Here is a 21051-nt window from a genome sequence, read left to right on the forward strand (position 1 = left end):
TTGGGGGTCACGGCTGTCCCCAGGACCCTGTGACCACCCCGCTTTGCATAGGCACAAACCTGGCGTGGGACCGGCGTCGCAGACAAGGCTGAGATAAGGACGGTCCGAAAGGCACATTGTCGTTCAGTTTGGATTCGCAAAGGCCAAGAAGCAAACATTTGGTGTGTGGGGAAGGGCGCTACCCCCCGCGCTCCCAGATTCCTCGATTCTTCTCCCAAAACGCTCGTATCCCCAGCACAAAAGCACACCCAGCAGAGACCGTTTCTGCTGACACAGGCTAACGTTTCCTTGGACCAGTCAAAGCAACGGTAGCTCGTTTGGCAAAGTTAAAGACTAGAAGGTAAACAGCACAGACTGTGACATTTTGGCATCGTGGAGCTCAACCGAAACTCTGTCCTTGGGAACCTCCTCCACGGACAACGCTCCCTCCTCTCCCTCGGCCCTTTGCCCGGCAGAAGATGCAGCACGTTGCTGGGCCGGGTGGTCAGAGCTGCACCAGTCCTCCGCAAACCCCCCGGCCCAGGCCGCCCGCCACCGCCACCATGGTGAGGGGACATCCAAGGCGGCCGCGCCGGGGCTGGACTGGAGCCGGCCGAGCAGCCTGCACAGGTCCTGCGGCCAGGCAGCCCCTCGCCTCCGCCCGCCCCGACTTGCCGGCACGTTGTCGGCACACGCGGGTCACCGTGCTCGGCTCCGTAACGCAAGAAACCAACAGGACGGCCGGGGATTAAATACAAAAGCGAAGGGAGAGCGTCCCTGGAGCACAGGAGCCTGAACAACCACCCACCCCTCCAACAACCGGGCAGCACGTGCTGCCAGCGCCGGCTTTTCATTTCACCTGAGACTTGCGCTGCTGCCAGCCAGCGGCAGCAAATGCGGCTGCAGCGGGCTGGTGCATTGTTGGGGGGGGGGGGTGTCAGAAGTACCTGTACCCCCAGTTTGGTTTGTTTATCTCCGCACTCTTGTGTGTGACGACACTGTGAGTGCCCCCGCCTGCGGCAAAGACAGACCCGTCTGGGTGCGAGGTCGGTCACCGAGCGAGCGGTGACCCCTGGGCTCATGCACACCCTGAGCAGCCACCCCGGGGCCACCGGCACCTCCTGACCACGTGCCGAGCCCTGGCACCCGTGGGCTTTTTATCTCCTCCGAGAAAGGAGTTCAGCATTAACAGAGCTAAAATGAGCTCGAATGCTGATAAACTGCCTGAACTACTGCTGCTGATTTTGGCTTGTAAGAGTAATCTATAGCAGGGCAAAAGACCTCCGTAAAAAAGCCATTATTGGTTGCAATTACAAGCCAAAATGAACACCCCGGCTGCTGGCACAGGACGGCAAGACGAAGGTGAACGGCTGCCACAGGCCCTCCGGCTCCTCGGGGAACAGCGGCCGGAGGCAGCCGCTGCCTGGCCCTGCCCCTTCACCCTCTCCTCTCCTTCCCTTTCCGACTGCTCCAGAGCACCCGTGCAGGTGTCCTCGACCCGCTTCTGACCCCTCCGGCTGGAGAAAAACGTGGACGATTGGTGTGAGTCAAACCCAGAGAGTGTCCAAGGCTGGGTCGGGCTCCTGGCAGGGAGAGCTCGACTCACCCCCGGCTCTGCCCGGGCGCCACTTCTGACCCCAGCACTGACCTCACAGACACGTGTCAGTCCGAGCACCAACCTACCTGCCGCTGGGAGGTTTGCTTGTTCTGCGAGACTTAAAAAATATTCCCCAGCTCGGTCCCTACGAGGGCCTGGCAACTGCTGAGCGGGAGGGGGAGACGCTGGCCATGCCGGGACGAGGCAGAGGAGCGGCGCTGGGGCTCCCTGGGCTGCGCAACAATTCGGGCTTCACTTTCCTCTGAAAGTCAAGTCACTGCGAAGAAGCCAGCGGCTCTGGCTGGCTCCCAGGGCAGGACCCTCCCCCGGCAGCAAGGAGGCACCGCTGCCAGCCACCCCTCGCCCTGGAAGAGGCACCTCTGACGCCTGTATTGTCAGCGGCATTCAGGATTCAGTCTTCCCTAGATCGGGTTTATTCCCCCCTCCTCAAAAACAAAGTTTTTTTCCTTAATAAAAAATGTAAACAATATTTCCCTATCAGCTAGAAACCACAACAGAAACATTGTGGACTTCACCATCATTGGAAGTGACCTCGCCCAGGGGGGTGGCTGGGCTGAGTGTACCCTGAAAAACCCCCATATACAGCCGCCCCCCAGCAGCCCCCAAGGACTGGGAGCAGCGGCTGTCTCATTTGGATTGACTTGCAGCTCCCCACGCTCACAGACAAGATTATTGGGGAGCCCAGAGGAGAGAGAAGGATCTCCTCTTCCTCTCCCGAGTATAAGCCTGGCCCATCGCAGCTCCACACCCTCCCTGCTGCCAGTGAGCCGCAGACCTCGTCATCTGCTGTTTCAAGCTGTAAAGCAAAGAAACCTGCGTACAGTGAAGCCTGGCTCAAAACTTGCCAGCCCGTCACCCCCAGAGCCCCCGCGCCCGGAGAGCGGCATCAGCCACCTCCGCTGGGGGCACTGGCTCTGGGAGAGGATGGGGAGAGCCGGGAGGGATCCGTCGGCCCGCTGGCAGTTCTGAGCAGGTTTCACCACGTCTTTCTCCAGCCTCTCCAGACACGAGTCCCAGCAGGTCTCACGCATTCACTTGAAGAAAGAAAAACCTGATGGAAGAGCTGGGCAAAGCTGAGGGAGAGGCTGAAGGACCCTCTCCCTCCTCTCACGCTCCTGGGCTCAGTATTGCCTTAGGTTGAAAAACCCGACGCTGGTGGGGGACTCCTTGACTGTCACTGTGATCAGGTTCGCGGTGACGTCGGTGACAAAGACGTGCTCGATCAGGCTGCGGGTGGGTTTCCAGTCCTGGCTGGTCTGGATGGAGACAGACATGTTCTGACCCATGCCCGGGAAGGAAGCCGAATCCCGGTCCGAATCCGAGCTGGTCTCTTCGCCTGTGCTCATTTCGGAAAGGGCGGCCGGCTTGCGGGTCTCGGTGGCCGCGTGCCCCTCCTGCGGGCCGTCCGGGCCGCCTTTGGCCGAGTCCCTGTCGCCTGTCCGGTGCGCTTGCTTCTCGCTCTTGCTGCCGTCCCCCCCTGCGAGCCCACCGGTGCTGGCAGCGTTCGCCCCGGCCCCCGCCGCGCCGCCCTTCGCCCCGCCGGCCCCTGCACTCGCTGCTGCGCCGCCGGAGCCTTTGGACAGGGCGCTGCAAAGGTGGCGGGGGAGGCTGCTCCCACCAGCCAAGCTCGGCCCGTTTTTGACGCTCTGAAGGTTCAGAGCCTGGAGGTTCAGCTCCTGACTGGAGGCCGCTTGGCTGCCGGCCCCGGATGAGCTCGCAGGCGTCTTGCTGCCGTTGTGCAGCATTTGGCCTCCCGCGGCAAATCCTGATTTCTGGTCCCCTCCAGCGCCGCTGCTAGGAGCCTTAGCAGTCTTGGGTCCCTGCATGCTCAGCCCAAGCTCCCCAGATCCCTTCTGGCTCCTCATTTTTAAGTCCAGCCCTAAGCCACTCTTACTGGATGCCTGCGACTTCAGCGCCAGCCTGCCCAGGGGCGAGGTCTCCGCCGAGTTCTGGCTTTGGGACATCCTGTTCATGTAGTGCACGATGGAGCTCTGCCAGCTGATGGCCCGGCTTGGGCTCGCGGAGCCGCTCTTCATCATGTTGGGCAGGTTTTCTGCAGACGACCCCGCGGAGCTGAGCCCAGGCAAAGCGCCCGGCGGGTCCTTCAGCACGGCCATGCCCGAGCCCTGTGAGCTGTGCTGGGGCTGCAGCTTCCCCAGCAGCTTGGCGCTGCCGCCCACCTCCTTCCGGGATGTTTTCAGCACCTTTGTCAGGTTCACGGTCCTTCGAGCCGCTTTCTGCTCTGGGGGAAGAGGTTTCCGCCCACGTTTCTTCCTGGAAGTGTCTTTCATTTCGGGCTTCGCCACCAGGATCTGAGCTTTCTTCTGCGGTACCGGGTGAGTCTCTCTGCTGCGGGGACCTCTCTTTGCTTCCAGGTCACTTTCATCCTCTTCATCAGAGGAGGAGGAAGAGGAGGATGTGGAGGAAGAGGAGCTACTTGACTTAGTTTTTGCAGGCATCTCTGGTTCCTGCAAAGCAACGGAGACGGGGAAAGTCAACACAAATTACCGAAGAACTGTTACGGGCCAGGTGCCACAGACACACACAGGTTCCTCCTCCACGTCAGCCGATCTGCTCGTCCTCTGCCACGAAATGACTTTGGGAGCGCAGAGCACAAACCGATCGGGCTGCAATACCAGGCGGGACCCTTCTGTCTCCTTCTACGCCCGCACCAGCGCAGCAATGAAGAGACGTGTTCTCCTCACAGGCACCCGGGGTCTGCAGGCACCGGCCGTGTCCTCGCCACCCCCCGAGGCCGAGCACCCCGCACTCCCCACACTGAGGACAGACACTCGCTGGTGCCTTCCCAGGCCAGAGCCCCTCCAGCGCCGGCACGGCCGTGGACCCACCAGGACTCACCACGTGTTTCCTGGGCCTTCCCCGGGGCCGCTTGCCCCTCTTCCGATTCTGCACTTCTTTTTCATGCTCCCTGAAAAAACAATTAAGGACGTGGTTTGCAGGGAGGAAAAACATCCCAAATCATCCTGGTTCCTCCCTTTCTTCTGTCATTAAAACCCCCCTTGCATGGGATGCCGAAGGCTCAGCTCCTGTCTGAGCAGCGGCTGGGGGGTGTTCTCAACCCCTACCAACACCTGACGATCTTACAGGCTCCGAGCACATCACTTACTCGAACCCACGCTGCTACGGGGACGCTGCGCTCAAGTGAGGTCAGAGACCCCCAGGAATCCTGCGGAAACCCGGCGACTTGTGCAGTTCAACCCCCCTCACGTGGCACCCGGATCGTTTACCCTGTGGGACTGGGACAGGTCACTGGAAGACTCGGGCCATGAATGTGATGTAATATGAGAAAAAGAACTACAGAGTGAGGAAAAGGTTATGAAAAGGGTGGTCTTAGAACGAGGACAGCTCTCAGGGTGCTGGGGTATCCCACTGGCTCAGCAGTGGGCATCTGCCCTAATGTGCTGGAAGAGAGGTGAAAAAAAGAGAAACTCTCTTGCGTACAGCACGGGACAGAACTGCCCGGGTGGCTGAAATGTATTTACCAAACTGCTCACAGAGCCAAAGCCTTTCCCACACGGGAGCGTCCTCCTGGTTACCCCCATCCTGGTCCCTTTGCCCCACTGGTGCCAGGCACAGGCCTTCCACTGAGAGGCATTGAGTTTTGTAACGCCGCCCCCGAGAGCAGCTCCCTGCTCTGCTCGTGCCGGGGAACCGGGCAGTGATGGGGGAGTGTTCCTGCGGGCAGCCCTCCCGCCAGCCCCGTTTGCTAAAACATCCCCGCAGCAAGAAGCTTCCAGCGGCCAGTGATGGACTGCACGGCGTTACCCATCCTGACTCAGTGGCTCTTCCAATTCATGGTAAAATTTCCAGTTTTTCTGGTACAACAGGATCAGGCAAACAGGAGCATCTGCCAGGTCTCTGCTAAGCTCTGCCTTCCTCCGGCACCCGCAGAGCTGAGCTTCCCCCCCGCACACCGCGAGCAGCGGCGCGGCCTCTGTGCGGAGGAAAAGCAAACGCGTTCCCTGGAAACCCGGCAAGTTCTCCCCTTCGCCGGGCACGTTTCTCCTCTCCTGCACCTCCCGGGCTGGACGCGGGGCCAGGGCTGGCAGCGGGGAGAGTTTTCAGGCCACTCTCTGATTTTTCGTGGTTGCCCGTTCAAGAAGGACCGTGCTAAGCTGCACCACAACTGAGCACCGAGCTGCCTGCGCTAACCACCAGATTCCACTCTTGAAAAGGGATCCAGAAATGAGTTATAATTAAATCCTATCATAAACTTTAATGATTTTTATTAATACGGAGCCAAAATATTTGGCAGCGCTGTGCTGACCGGAGCCAGCTGCCTGCTTTTTGACCTCCGCGCGATTCCTGGTGTGCAACAGTGGCAGAACAACGGCCGGTCCCAGCTCGGCCCAGCCCCGGCCCTGCCAGGGGACACCATTTTCTCCCACCGCCTTGCAGCGGTGCCCTCTGGTAGCCCATTTCGGAGCCTTCTGAGCCCACCGTTCCTGCAGTCCCAGGCACCATCTCCCCACCGGGGCCTGCAGTCACCCCCCCAAACCCAGTCAGGCCCCGGCCGGCGGCCGGGGAACACGAGCCCAAGGTCTCAGCCAGCGCCAGCCCAGATTGTGCGCGGGGCCATAAATTGTTGGTGTTTACCCAGCCCGGGAGAGCCGTCCTAGGTGGACCTGAGCTGTAATTTCAGGAGATGAACAAAAGGGCTCTTGCCACAAAGGGCCCGGCGAGCTTCAGGCTGTTGTTTCCACAACTTCCACCGCACGCGCAGCCAATTAGAAGTTAATTGACTTTATCGTTCGCTTAGAAATATTTAGAGTTTGCTCACTTCTTTTGGAAAGCGAGGAGGAGTCTCGGGTCGAGGATGTTCTCCTCGGGCTCCCAGCTGTTGTGCCTGCAACAGAAGACACGGGCTGGGCGAGAGCGGGGGGCCAGCGCCATCCCGCCCCCCCCGCCGCCCCCGTTACCGGCCCGGCACCGGGGAGTTCATCCAAGGACAAACGGGCCCTTCGTGCCGCCGGGCCCGAGCTCCCGGGGGCACCGGGGCATCCCCGCACTGGGGGCTGATCCGGTCCCCGCGGGACGGTGGGGGGGGGGGCGGGAGGCAGATCGGGGCGGGGGGGGGCGGCCACGCCGCGGGGCGAGGGGGACCCCAGCGCATCCCGGGGGAGCTCCGCTTTCAGCAGGCGGGAGGGGGGGGTGTGTGGGGGCTCCGGGGGCGACCGGCCCGGCCCGGGGGAGGGCTGTGGGGGGAAGGGGGGGGCCCCCACGCGGCGGCGGGGGAGGGCCGGGCCGCGGCCGCGCTTATTTGTAAACAAAAGGAGCGGCGCGACCCGAACAAAAGCGGCCGGGCGGGCGGCTCCGCGCCCCGCGCCCCGCTCCGCGCAGCCCCGCGCACTCACTTGGAGGACCAGCCCCGCCACTTGACCAGGTACTCCAGCTTGCCCTGCCGAGAGAGACGGAGAGGGGCGCGTTAGCGGCACGGGGGGGGGAAAGGGGGGGGCGGCTGGGGGGGCGGCGGCGGGTCCCACCTTGCGGAGCCGCTTGCTGAGGATGCACTCGGCGGCGAAGACCTGCTCTCCCACGCTGCTCAGCTCCTCCATGGCCCCGGCCCCGCGCACACGCACACACAAGGGGAGCCCCCCGGGCGCGCCCCCGACGGCGGCCGCGCGCGCCCCCGCCCCCCCCCATCCCATCCCATCCCTGCGCGCCCCCCCGGCACAATACGGCGTGCGCGCCCCCGGCGGAGGAGGGGGGGGGGGGGGGGAAAGCTGGCGAGAGGAGGAGGAGGAGGAGGAGGAGGAGGAGGAGGAGGAGGGGGGGGGGGCTCCCCAAATTCCCTGCTGGCCAATGGGGAGCGGAGGGCGGAGCGTATGGGCGGAGGGGGGTGTGTGGGGGTGTGTGTGTGGGGGAGGCATTGTCTGCGCGACCCCTCCTCTTCCTGCCCGTGCGGGGTGGCGGAGGGGGGGCCGCTGCCCGGCCGGAGCGGGGACAATGGGGACGGCCCGGCCCGGCGCTTTGTTCCCCGGGGCGCAGGGGGGGGTCCTGCCCGCCCTGCCCGGCTCGCTGCCTGCACGGCCACGGGCTCCGCCGTCCCCTGCTCGGGCAGCCGAGGTCCCTCCCGGGGACAAAGCCCCGGCGGGGGGCGCAGCCCCCCGCTTCGGTCCCTCCCGGGCGCAGCGGACGGCGGCGGCACGTTTTTGGGTGTGAAATAGTCGGTTATAATGGAATAAAGCGTCTTTCCTCGGCGGGGGGCGGTTGCGGGGATGCCCGTCATCCCGGGCTGCGAGCCAGCGCCGGCCGGGCCCGCGGTGGCGACCAACGCCGCGGCTCCGCGGGCCACCGGGGCGTGCGAGGCGGCGTGAGGAGCTGCCCCACGGCGGGGCTGCGCGCCGGGGGCGTGGAGCGGTGAAACATGGTGCTCGACGGGCATGGCCGCGGATGAGTCAGCACCGCGGGGAGTTTACAACCGCGGGCGCGGAGCCCCGCGATTAACCGTGCAGGAGCCGGAGGGAAACGAATCGCCGCCGCCGCGCCGGGGTGGCCACGGGGCGCGGGGGCTGAGCGGGCTGCGGCCGGGCGATGGGGTGTCCTGCGGGAGGGGCCTCACGCAAACCCCGGTAAGCGATGCTGCTGCGGTTAGGAAAAGGCTTTTCAAAGCCCCGGGCTGGCGCGTTGCGGGGGGGGGGGGCCGCTGCCGGCCGTAACGGCGCTGCTGGGGACCCCCTGCGTGGTTTGGAGGGGGGCAAAGAGCCGGTGGGCGAGCGGGGCGGGGCTGGCTGGGGTCTGCAGGACTGGGGATGTGCCCGGGGTGCGGGTCAAGACGGGGTAATTGTCCTCGGTCCAGCGCTATCGGGCTTTGTTGTCTTCTTTGTACGCTGACTCTGGCTGTTCGCTGGCCAGGAGAAGGGTTAGACGCGGTTTTTTAACGGAAGGTGGCACAGAAATGCCACCCAGCGCCGCACTTTGTCTTTCTTCAGAGTTAATTTACCTTTTGCCGGCTCTGCTCTTTGTGTGCAGCACCTCTTAAATTTTCCGTGAAGAAACGCGCGCGCCTCTGCCTCGCCGTGTGCGCGCACACTACGGCCTCCGCGCCCGCGAGCAGCACGGGGGGCTCGCCTGGTCACCCGGATCCGGCTCACCGGGGGAAAGGGGCCCCCATTCGGGTGGCACCGGGTGTTACCGAGTGGTGCTGGGGCTCCCTGCGAGGACGCAGGATGGAATAGCCGTGTCCACCCTTCCCGGAGGGAAGAAGAAGAAAAGCCCGGTGTGGTGGAGATGCTCTGCTCGGGCCGGGGGTGGGACGCGGGAGCAGCCCTGGGCCTTCGGGTCTGGGGGGGCTGAGCGCAGCGTGCGGGAGGCAGGTGCCTGGCGCGGGGCTGTGCCGGCTGCTCTGGCCTTTCGTGGCCAGCCCCGAGCTGTCCCTTCCCAGCAGTGACCCCAGTTCCTTGGTGCTGCCCCAGCGCCGTCGCGCTCCCGCTCCTCCCGCCTCCGCGTCGACGCGGAGCCAAGTCCCCGAGCTCACGCTGCTCCGTGGACTGGAAATCTCCTTTCTATCCCTGGGGTGTTACTGGGAACGGGTCCTGGTCAGCTCCTGGGCTGCGGTGGGCTCCGGACATTCTGCTGGTTCTCCCCAGTTTGGAGCCGCAGGTTATTTTGTGTAGTTTAAAAGCTGCGTGTGATGGCCGGGGGCAGAGCGGGGGTTTCCTGGGGGCGCAGAGCACACGGAGGCCTGGCTGTCGGCCGTTCTGGGGTGGCAGCTCTCTCAGGTTGATCACAGGTTTCCTTCCCATTATTTGATCTCTTTAATGGAGCCGTGTGGTTAAGTGAAAAACCTCCCTTTTTCTTAGAAAAGGAAAGAGAATAAATCACTTTAAGCATTCAAAATGCCTGAACTTGTGGCTTTGAAGATTTGCAAAAACAGGAAGCGAATAAAAAAATCCTACATTTGTTTATATGTTAAAATTTTGTGAGTTTTTATGTTGCAATTCAGATCTTTTGCTCTTGGGCTCAGCAATAGCAAAAGGATCTTGCTGGAAGTGTAGCTGCCTGCCCCTCCCCTGTGCCGGGGGTGCCAGCCCAGTATTGCCCAGCTTTCTCCTTGGCATTTCAGGATGTTTTAGTGATGGAAAAAAAATAAAATTGTCCGCAAGTGCCTTTTGCCCCTGCCCGTCTGCCTTCTGCCGCTGCCTCCAGCTGCCCTGGGGAGGGCAGGGACGGCGTCTGCACGGCGGGACCGAGGGCAAGGAGGGGAAACGGGGGAGTTCTGGGTCCTGGCACAGCGATGTCCCCTCTCTGCTGAGTTGGCCAGAGGGGACTGTCCCAGCGACGGCGCTTCCCCGGGCATCGCTGCGGGCTGGGGCAGAGCTCCTGGGGGGCTGCAGGAGGAGAGGAGAGGTCTGCCCGCTGCTGCCGAAGCTGTGGCTCCACCTGCGAGCACCTTTGGGCTGAACTCGGCGATCACCATCCCTGACAGGCTTCACCTTCCTGGAGAAACTTGGGAACACACAGTAAATAGTTTGGTTGCCACATTCCCTGGCTCCAGCCGAGCTAAGTGACAGCAGAGCCAATAAACTCAGCATTCGCTGAGAAAACCTTTGGCATCTTAAACATGAGACTCAGACTCCTGAACTAATCCGGTGGAGCATAACTTTGTAGCTCTTCCCAAGCGTTCCAGACATCCCAGGAATGCTGCGCATACTGCGTGATGCCGGTAGTGGGGGGCTGTGGTGATTTGCTGTCAGAGGAAGGTGTTTGCCCCAAGATCAGACCTTCTCGGTGAAGCTGCTGGTGCCTCTGGCAGGTTGGAGCAGGAAAGTTGAGCGGGGCTGCCGGGGTGAGCGTGGCGGGGCCAAGCATCAACCAGCAGCGAGACCCCATCGCATCAGGCTTCGGACCCGCAGCGAGGGAGGCGGCTGCTCCTCGGGGGCTTGCAGAGCAAAGAGCCCCGGCTGCGGTGGGGGTCAGCACCGGGGCTGTTTGATGGGACACTTGGTCTTTGTGCCTGGACCCCCCAGAAAAAAGGAGCATTATTGAGGTGCCCGCGCTCCTCCCAGCACTGCGGGCTTGGGGGTCTCCTGGGTCAGGGTGAACAGTGACGGGGTTTGCCGGGGGGGGCCAAGGGCGCCTCATATTCCTGACTTCAAAGGATGAAGCTGGGCCCAGCCCAGGGAGCGGCTGGGCTGCAGCCACCATGTTTGTTGTGGGCAAATGGTGGCTGTTTCCCCAAGGCATTGGTCAATTGAAGCCCAGAGATCTGCATATCATTTGGGTACGGGGCTGCAGGGCTCGGTGGGATGAGCAGAGAGCAGGTGGTGTCCGGGCCCGCGGCCGCGTGCGGGAATTGCAGGGGCACGTGCCGCCCCCCGAGCGGGCATTGCAAGAGGCAGCAGTTTTCCTGGAAACTGCATCTGCCGCAAGGACACAGGTGTAGGGGGGTGTTTGTTGTTGTGTTCCCAGCCGGGAGCAGTCGGGACCCCTGGGCAGCGGCGTCTTTCTAGCGCAGGAAAAACAAAAGGAAGCAAATGGTGTGGAAATGCGGAGCAAATTGGGATGCAATCCACAGCGGGGGCTCTCCCTGCTGTGTGACCCCCAGGCCCAGGGAGGGGGGCAGTGGGGAATGAATGGGGACGGGAGGGCGGGGGGAGATGCAGCGCTGGGCAGAGCCGGGATCTCAGCGACTGCGTCCACCAGCACAACCCAGTGCCGGGTTTGCTGGCAAGGCTGGGCAGGGCCTTGTCGGGTAAAGGTTTGGTGGAAATGTCACATGGGGGAAGTAAGTGTACAAGGTGCGAGATGCAGCGGGAAGAGCTGGGAGAGGCTCAGAGAAGGACAGGCAAAATTTGGCAGTGTCTTGTGGATTCCAGGGTTTGCTGGGGAGGGGCTGGGCTGGAGACAGCCCCTGGGCCGGGGACCGGCAGCCGGTTTAGGCTCTCGCAGCTCTGCGTGTCGGTGGGGTTAAACCTCCCCACACCCACGGGGGAAGGATCGGCCTCACCCATCCCGCCTGGGACTTCGAAGCATCCGTCACTGCGGGGCTGCGCTGTGAGGGGGGAGGAAGGGACCGGGAGGTTTAAGGGACGCGCATCTCCAGGGCATCACCCTGAGCAGCCCGGCGTGTCCGCGCGGCCGGAGCGGTGGTGGGTGCTGCGTGCTGGGAGCTCCGGCCTCGGCAGCGCCCAGAGGTGGGTCCCAGGCTGGTGCCGCCGAGCCCTTCAGCTCTGAGTTGTCACCGGGCAGCACCCGGGGATTTGTCCCCGCGGAAGCCACCGAGGCCGCTCACACCGGGACCTGGCGGCAGTTGAGGGTCCCGGGGCTGCTGTTGGAGCTGGGCGAGTGGCCGGTTACCGCGGGCACCGCCGGTTTGACAAGCCGCGGGGTGCTCCTGGGTGGGGTTTTATCCTGAGCTGCCCCCCCGCCCCGCCGGTGCCGGGATCTCCCGGGGGGGGGGTGTAGGGCCGTGAGCGCGGCTCGGGAGCCATCGCCCGCCGGCTGCCGGTACTGCAGCGGGACCCCCGGCGGGGGGGGCCAGGGCGAGGGGAGAGGGTCGAGGGGGGCACAGGGAGAGGGTCTGGGGGGGAGGATGGAGAGGCAGGGCTGGGTCTCCGGCCAGGGAGGGGAATCCTCCCGGTTCCTGCCGTGCTCAGAGACGCAGAGTTGGGAGGATGCTCTGTGCTGTAAATACGGGCGCACTGAAGAAACGCCCCGTTCAACGCTCGCTTTTTTCTTTCCCCTCCGCTCCGAGTGAGAAGAGCTGCTCCAGGGGATGTCTGATGGAGAACGTGTGATCTCAGGGGCAGTGGGAATCTTCCTAGCAGGGAGATGGCAGGGCTCACTCTTCAGTACCTGCCTCGCGAGAGGTTGTTCTGGCAGAGCCCTGTCTGACTGAACACGCTGCCTGTCGAATCGGGAGCTAAATTCCCACTCACAGCTGAGGCGAAATTCAGCTGGCAGGTAAGGATTCCCGCCAGGAGGTGGGTCACTATAAATCCCGTTGCCTGCGTGGGTCTGGGAACTCAAGTGGGATCAGCGCTACGAGCATCCCGCTCTGTCCCTGCCGGGCACCCAGAGGCCCCCCCACGGTCAGGAGCTCTGCGGGCTCCCACCGCCGGCATCGCAGGGATCCCAGCCGAGCTGCCCCCCTCTGTCCGTAAAACGGGCACGGCGGTGCTGACCTGCACGGACAGTCCCCAGGTCGTCAGCAGGATCACTGGGAAAGTTGCTGTGCACGATTATTATTATTTTAAGAAGTGTGTGCGGCGCTGGCCCGTGCGCTCCCCTTTCAGAGCCTCTCTGTCGTTTGCCGCCGGGCTGTTTGCGCTGCGTGCTGCCGGCCTGACCCCCACCCCCAGCACGGTTTCAAGCCAAACATTTTCTTCCTGTTTTTCCGAGCGGAGCGTGCGTCTCTTGTTTCATCTCGCTGGGTGAAGCCGATGCAGGGAAGGCAGCACGAGCAAGTCTCTATGGCAACAGATGTTTATCGAGCCCCTGAGATGAGGCACCGGGCTGGGGAGAGGCACTTCAGCATCTGGGATGGGGCCTGGGGCAGCTGCCACGCTAATGCCACGCTGGAGGGGCCTGGGGGGTGTCCTGCTGCCTCTCCCCGAAGCCCCAGCCCGGCTGAGGGAGCCTGGGCTGCTCCCTGCAGAGAGGAGTTGGGCTTCGTGCGAGGGCCTTTGGCATCCAGGGTGCATCAGCCCCGCTGCGGGGGGGGCCAGGCCGGGCGGCACAAGGCGGCCCAGGCTCTGCGTGGCCCTGGGCTGGGGAATGGCGATACTGGGTGTCTCCTTTGAGCGGGGGGGACTGGCCCCGTCGCTGCCACCTCCTCTGTCTCCCCAAAACACATCAAGGGTTGATGCCCCCTCCCAGAGCTCCCGGAGCCGAGTCAGGTGTGTTAAGCGCAGCCGGGGCTGCCCTGCCTGCGGGGTTTGGGCTCAGGGGTGTGTAGGTGGTATTTCCCGTTTTTGTCCACAGCCATAAGGGACAGAAAGACAAGCAGAAGGGTGCTGAGGGCACCCAGAAACACTGACTGACTCTGGGATCCCTCCCAGGCCTTTGCCGGATCTCCCCCCGCCGCTGCGGCAGCCGGCCCAGCCCCGCAGCTGGCAGAGACGCGCTGGGCCTCGCCGTCTCCTCGGTGTGTCGCGGCTGTTCGCTCTGTGCCAGAGCCCAGCGCCGTTTACAGGAGCCTCCCGGCGCACTCGGAACAAATACTTTTAATTGCTTTAGATGCTCAACGTGTATTAGCTGTCCCTGGTCCAAACCGAGTCGGAGTCGTTCTGCCTCGGGGAGGTCGGGGTAACGCAGCCACGGGGTGACCTTCTCAAGGTCAGACTGTACATCGGTGCCGGCTTCCACAGCGGGCTGTCCTGGTGTGCACCCCAAGGCTTGGGGGGGGGCATCTCCCCCCTGGGATGCTGGCAGTCTGGAGGAGTGTGGGTCAGGAATTTGGGGAGGTTTTGGGAACTCAGTGTGGTTCTCTGAGAGCGGAACTGGTGGTTTTCATGAGCCGTGTCCGTCCTCATCTCACCACCCGTTTCTGGTGGAGCTGCCTGGAACTCGGAGGCTGCCAAGGCAGGAGAGCACAGCGCTGTAATTAAGAATATACTTATTTCACATATGTGCAGCCTATGGATAGGCTCTTGGACTAGATGATCTTCAAGGTCTTCTCCAGCCTAGACGATTCGGTGATATCGGCTGGGTGGTGCCGCGCTGGAAGCACCAGGAAATCAGCCTGAGAATCGCTCGTCCCGCTGGGTCTGTGGGCACATGCGCACGGTGAGGCGAGCGACCAACTCCCCCCTCCTTGTTTCTCTCTCAGCCCCGTGCGGGCACAGGCAGAGCCCCGAGCGATGAAGGGTTCACCCTCCTCCCCGGTGCTCCCACAGCTGCCCTCCCCACCCCCCCCCGGCCCCCACCACACAGAGACCGGAGAGCGGGGGGGCCGCTTCAGCAGCAGCTGGGGGGTGCCCAGCCCTTCTTTCTAGGCCAGCAAATGCCCTGGGGGGGGTCAGTGCTGAGTCAAAATCCAGAGTCCCTCTGCCCGAGGGGGCGAAGGCTCCGCTGTGCCCAGCGGCGAGTGGCTGGTGGGCAACGAGCAGCGCGGGGCGTCACGGGCGGACGAGCCCCAGGAGGCCGCGAACAACCGGGGCACGCGGCTGCCTGGAAAAGGGCCTGCGGGGGGGTTGGGGGGGTCCTTAGAGCCACTTACCTCTGACGGGGGGGTTAGTACATTCCTCCCCAGCGTCCCAGAACGAGAGCGAGTCCCAGCGTCACCGGCAGCGTCTTGGCGGGAGGGAGAGGAGCGCGGGAGCCTGCAACGGCGAGAGGAGGAGCGCGGCGATCGCCCGGTGCCCGGCCCCTGCCCGGGCGAGCAACGGCCCCGTCCCGGCGACGGCGGGGAGCTCCCGCGGGGAATTGGGCACCCGTGGCCGCCCACCCTGCTCCCCCCCACCCTTCCCTCCCCGCTCCTGCTGTGGGGACGTTTCCCGGTTGCCGCGTCCGGGGACCGGGGAGGGGTGGGGGGGAGCGGGGGAGCTGCGATCTCCGTGTCCGTGGGGGACATCAGCGTGGGGCCGGTGCCCGTCGGTGCCCCCGGTGTCGGGGAGCGGGCGGGGCGGGCGGCGGCCGCCAGGTGTCGCTGTTCCCGCGGGAATCCCGGCGCGCGCTCCCGGTACCCGGCGGCGCGCGGCCCCCGCCCGACTCACGCAGCATCGGCCTCAGGGCCTCCAGGTCGCCGTCGTGGGGCTCGGGGGTGATGCCCAGCAGCTCGCAGAGGAGGGCGTAGACGTGGACGCTGTCGAAGGGCTCCACCAGCAGCCCCCGCCGGAAGGCCGGTCCCACGGCGCGGAAGATGGTTTTCATGGCCATGGCCTCGTTGTCGAAGCCGTGCTCCCCTTTGTTGAACTGGACCTTGTACCTCTGGCAGCGAGAGAGAGGATGTGAGAGCCCAAAGCCTTCGTTCCCCCCTCCCCAGCACGGCCTCGGACGCCTCCCCCCCTTCCGCAGCTGCAGCATTCAACAGTCTGTTCAGTTTCTTTGAGTTTTTGGAGTGGATCTATAATGTTAAACGTTGCAGGAGCTGGAGGGGGCTGCCTAGACACAGCTCTCAAGCGATGACATCCTGCAAGTTCCCTCCCTAAATGTCAGCTCATCCACATTTTGTTGTACCGAGGAGCTTCGCGGTGGGAAGCTGCCTGCTGGCCTTGACCTTGGGCCTTCCCCTAATGCCAGGCCAGGAGAGGACCCTGCAACTGATACTCTGTGTTTTGCAAGTCCTGCGCCAAGACTTCTGGACCCTTCTTTGTCTGAACAGCAGAAAAGGTCTTTACACAAAGCACTTCCACCTGTTTGTAGGGCGACCAGACAACGTGAAGGCCTAAAGGTGGGTAGGTACTGGGGTGCCTCGAGAAGGACAGGAGGAGAGAGGCAGTGGGATACATCTTACCCCGTGGATCACGTATCCCGGATCGCTGTACAACAGGAGCGGGGTGATCCGGGAATGGTTGGCGTAGCGGAATCTTCTCGGAAAGTCGGCTTTCTTGTACACGTGTAAGTTTGGGTGGGCATTTTTCAGGACTGAGTACACATGCTCTAGTTTTCCTTCTTTTGGCACCAGTAGTCCATTCGGTCCGTAATCTAAGAGCTCAAACTGGATGTCTTTGAACGTGAAGTTCGCCACTGTCTGGATGTGAATCTCGTTGGTCTTTATGACAGTCTCCATGCCGTGGTCAGACGTGATGATGAGGCTGAGGTTTGACTCCAGGCCGCTCTCCCGGATGCGCTGCCTCAAGTAACCGATGGTTCTGTCCACCTGCTTGATCATGTTTTTCCTCTGCGTGGATTCGGGGCCGTACTTGTGTCCCGCCGAGTCCGGCTCACCGAAGTAGAGGGCGATGAAGTCGAGGTTGTTCACCGTGAACCACTCCATGGCGGTGTCAATGTTCTCTCTCCAGTTGGTTTCGTTGCTGTAGTTGAACAAGAGGGGCTCCACCAGCTTCATATTCACTTCTTCCCCTTGGTATTTTGCTCTTCCTCCGGGGAAATAGATCGAGCCCGTCTTTAAACCCTGTTAGGGGAGACACTGCATAAACTCACCTGAGCTCGCCCTGCAGCATCTCTCCATCTGTCAGTGCAACCACCTACTAATGCGGTTAGTTCATTCAGCCCCCTAATGTCTCCCTCTGCCTCTAATGAGTTTTTATTGCTCAGTGCCAATTAAAAGTGATTAATTGAAAGCACTGCCCTTCCCTGCACATTGGTTTTCTCACTGTGTTAGTAACACTAGTTGTGACTTTGGGAACAGTGACCCGTTTGTACCTTGCGTGGACCCTCCGGCTCTGGACCATCGACACATTGAGGTGTTTCACTCCAATCCTATAAGCGCTTGCCCTGAAGTCAACGGGGCCAACTTGGCAGGTAAATACAGGCAAAAGCACATGTCTTGGGCCAGCCCTGTCTCAAAGCCAGACTCAAAGGCTAGGGTGTTCGAGGAAAGCCTCGCTGCAGCCCCCAGTGAAGGGGGGACCAGCCCCTGACGCTGCCCCCCCACGGTCCTGGGTGAGGCTGCAGAAACGCCGTTTGTGCCTTGGAGCAGCTGAAGCCCCTGGGCTCCTGGTGCTCTCTAAGGAACTGGTGGAGGTTTCCTTAAACAGAGAAAGGAGAACCTGTTTTATTAACGTCTTAATAAAGCTGAAACACATCTATTATTTTTTGCTATTTTTAACAGAATGAGCATAATTATTCCTGCCGGTGTCTGGGGATTTCATTTTTTTTGCTGGTCTAATTAGCTGCCGTTTGCAGCGAGGCTGTTAGCTCACGGCCACTAGAGATCGTGGCTTGCCTGTAGCTTTCCTGGCTGGTTGCAGGCAGGTTCCATCTGCGCAGGGGCTGTGGTGCGCGGGGGCCGCCGCACTTGCCTGTCTCTGAGCGGTGATCCAGATGGGCAGGCTGCCGTTGTCCCACCAGCTGTCCACGCCTTGCGTGCTGTGGTAGGGCAGCTTCTGGCCCGTGCTGGTGTTGAACCACATGTTGTGAATCACGCCGTGGTTCTCCAGGTACCTCCCTGCCAGGAGAGACGGAGGAGCTGGCGGTGAGCCAGGCTGCGGATGGGCAGGGGGGTCTCACCCCTGCGCTGGGCACAGGGACGGCTCCGGCTCAGCGAGGAGCTTCTGCCTCTTGTACCCCATCCCAGCCCTCCCCCTTTGCCTCTGCTTTGCCCCTTTCCTCCCCCTGTGCCATACAAAGTGGGGTTCCCAGGGCAGGGGATGAGATGCTGGGGGATGCTCCTTGCACGGGTGGGGGGTTGATCCCAGGAGGGTCTCGCCTGCACCCCGAGCCACGGGACCCTCGGCCCTGGAGGTGCTGCCTGCAATCGCCCCTGCCCGTCCCGGCGCCGGCGGGGTTCCCCGTTACCCTGCATTAACTAATCGCCTCGGCGTTTCGCTTTCTCTGGGGCTCGCAACCCCTGAGGTCGGCGTGCAGCAGGAATTCCTGTTAGGAGTGAAAGACTTGCACTTGGTGCTATTACATTTCATGCCATTTTTATTATTCTGGTCCTGAAGACTGCACAGTTACTTCTGCATGATATCCCCGTCCTCCCCTGTATTGACAATGCCTCCCTGCCTTTTCTCATCAGCAGATTTCATTAGCATGTTCCACTCTTTTATGCCAAGGTTATTAATTAAAATCTTAAATAAGATTGGCTCCAAAATCGATTCTTCAGGAATTCCCCTGCTGCCCTCCCTCCAGCTTGACAGTCTCCTCTCAGCATCACCTGCTGTCCTCTTCCCCGCAGCCTGTTACTTCCCCACGTTAGAGGTTTTGTACTAATCTTCGTCTTCTCCATCTTAACTAATGATTTCCCGTGTGGCACTGTATCAAATACATTACTCAAGTCCAGAAAGATTAAATTTAGTGCATCTCCGTTGTCTAAAAAATCATTTATCTTATCAAAGAAGGCTGTTGGGTTGGGCTGGTGCTATTTACCTTTGATAAATAGAGGTTCAGTTCTGTCCCTTTCTGCAGCTCTTGCCTCGTCTCTCGCTGACTGGGGAATCCAGATTAGGAGAATATTGAAGGGAATATTATTTTGTGTTTGTGCCTTTCTAATTATATCTGCGTGTTTGCAGTGTTGCATCCAATCTGTACACAGATCAGAGGCTACTGATATTCGGCACCGATATAATATAAACGCTGCAGGTATGCTAATACAGCCAGGGAGGACATGGTCGGGAGACACTGATTTGTGCCAGAGCTTAGCAGTAGTGACTAAATAAATGAAGCCTTGGGCTGCGTAAACTGTACTTTAATCTTTGTTTTGTGACTTGGGTAAGTAGGAAAGTGTAAGTAAACTTTACCTGCAGGCTATCCTGTAACAAAAGAGAAGGAAATATCTCAAGACACAGACAAAAAGGGTGCCTGGAGGCTGTGAGAGCGAACCAGGAGAAAAGGAGACCCTGGGCTCTGCGAACAGGACTGGATGAGCAGAAGTGCCATCAGGAAACCAGGTGACCTATAGAGACTATAAATCCAGTAACTACGAGCTGCAGATCCTATGTGTGAGGAATAAATATCTACAAAAGATTTGATCTGACCAGTTATTAAAGCGGAACTTAGGGATGAGCCCTGTTGGGGTGGCCTCTGTGTAATCATGGACTCATAGAAGGGGTTGGGTTGGGAGGGACCTTAAAGCCCATCCTGTGCCACACCCCTGCCCCGGGCAGGGACACCTTCCACTAGCCCAGGTTGCCCAAAGCCCCGTCCAACCTGGCCTTGAACCCTTCCAGGGAGGGGGCAGCCACAGCTTCTCTGGGCAACCTGTGCCAGGGCCTCCCCCCCCTCACAGGGAAGAATTTCTTCCTTACATCTCATCTAAATCTGCCCTCTTTGAGTTTAGACCCGTTCCCCCTCGTCCTATCCCTACACCCCCCTGATCAAGAGTCCCTCCCCCCTTTCCTGTAGCCCCTTTCAGTCCTGGGAGGCCGCTCTAAGGTCTCCCTGGAGCCTTCTCTTCTCCAGCTGAACCCCCCAACTCTCTCAGCCTGTCCTCACAGGGGAGGTGCTCCAGCCCCCCGACCATCTTCGTGGCCTCCTCTGGCCCCGCTCGAGCAGGTCCATGACCTTCTGCTGTTGGTGTCCCCAGAGCTGGACCCAGCACTGCAGTGGGGTCTCCCGAGAGCAGAGCAGAGGGGGAGAATCCCCCCCTCGCCCTGCTGCCCACACTGCTCTGGGTGCAGCCCAGCACATGCGTGGCTTTCTGGGCTGCCAGCGCACGTTCCTGGCTCACAGGCAGTTTTCCACCCACCAACACCCAAAGTCCTTCTCCTTGGGGCTGCTCTCAATCCCCTTCTCACCCAGCCTGGATTTGTGCTTGGGATTCCCCCGGCCCATGGGCAGGACCTTGCCCTTGGCCTTCTTGAACTCCATGAGGTTGACATGGTCCCACCTGCCAGCCTGCCCAGGCCCCTCAGGTTGGCACATCCCTCCCCTCAGGGTGTCCCCTGCACCACCCAGCTTGGTGTCAGCGGGGAACGTGCTGAGGGTGCCTCGATCCCACCGTCCACGTCGCCAACCAGGATGTTGATTCCTGCCGTGCTAATTCCTACCATGGTCTAGGTGGCGGCTGCATAATTCCTACAACATCTGGTGCTATTTACCTTTGATAAACACCGGCTCAGTTCTACCCCTTTCTGCAACTATTGCCTTGTCTCTCGCTGTATTTCTAGGACACACCTATCCTAAAGCGTAGCGTGCAGCCGAGGCTGGGTGGCCGCTTGAATTAGTTTCCTTCACTGCTGCATAAACCCTAAATTTGCCCTTCCCCAGCCCACCCCACATTGCTCCGTCGGGCTCGGGGCTGGGGAAGACTCACCGGTCAGCAGCGTGAAGTGGCACGGGCTGGTGATGGTGATGAAGGCAGGAGTCATGTACCGCGCCTTCACCCCCTCCGCAGCCATAGCGTCGAGGTTGGGGGTGTCCACGTCCTGGTCGTAGTTCCACCGAAAGCCGTCAAAGGACACCAGGAGGACTTTGCTGCGGTGGGATACCTGCTGCACGGGGATGCATCTTGCTAAAGAGAGGGCAGCAAATAGGAACCCCAGTGAAGTGAACATCTTCATGCCCTTGAACTGGAATAGACCGGAGAGCTCCCATTAATACATGAGGGATGGGACTAAGTTCAGTTCTTATCTAATCTTGCAGTTGCTGATCAGGTGTGTGGCTTCAGCCAGCACTTCGTATCAGAATGAGCCCCTCTGGTTTTTGGCTGGCTGAGGTAGATTAGCTTAGATTTCCTTCTGGGTCAAACACCAGATCTGCCTCCTCCATCAGTGGCGTCGGGTGCTATTTTAGCACTGACGAAGGGGAAGAGTTGCTCATGTGGCAGGAGGCCCGTGCGAAACCGGCCTCCCCACCACCCCGTCCCCCCGTGCATCCTTCACCCCGCGCTGGCTTCCTGCAGCCCACGGCCGTGTCCCTGCCAT

General features: G+C 61.3%; 2 protein-coding genes across 2 annotated transcripts; both read right to left on the bottom strand.

The window, feature by feature from the left end:
• Positions 1 to 2718: 2718 nt before the first annotated feature.
• Positions 2719 to 7173, bottom strand: CBX2 (chromobox 2). Its single transcript, XM_074847464.1, has 5 exons — positions 7102 to 7173; positions 6973 to 7016; positions 6399 to 6464; positions 4457 to 4526; positions 2719 to 4065 (listed from the first exon to the last, which is right to left on the bottom strand). Exons 1-5 carry the CDS (start codon positions 7171 to 7173, stop codon positions 2719 to 2721), a joined length of 1599 nt encoding a protein of 532 aa, XP_074703565.1.
• Positions 7174 to 14216: 7043 nt separating this feature from the next.
• Positions 14217 to 20682, bottom strand: ENPP7 (ectonucleotide pyrophosphatase/phosphodiesterase 7). Its single transcript, XM_074847248.1, has 6 exons — positions 20442 to 20682; positions 17488 to 17633; positions 16017 to 16637; positions 15277 to 15490; positions 14802 to 14883; positions 14217 to 14328 (listed from the first exon to the last, which is right to left on the bottom strand). The coding sequence occupies exons 1-6, from the start codon at positions 20680 to 20682 to the stop codon at positions 14217 to 14219; spliced, it is 1416 nt and encodes a 471-aa protein (XP_074703349.1).
• Between the last annotated feature and the right edge of the window lie 369 nt (positions 20683 to 21051).

Source organism: Strix aluco, chromosome 21, assembly GCF_031877795.1.
Source record: "Strix aluco isolate bStrAlu1 chromosome 21, bStrAlu1.hap1, whole genome shotgun sequence".
NCBI lineage: Eukaryota > Metazoa > Chordata > Aves > Strigiformes > Strigidae > Strix > Strix aluco.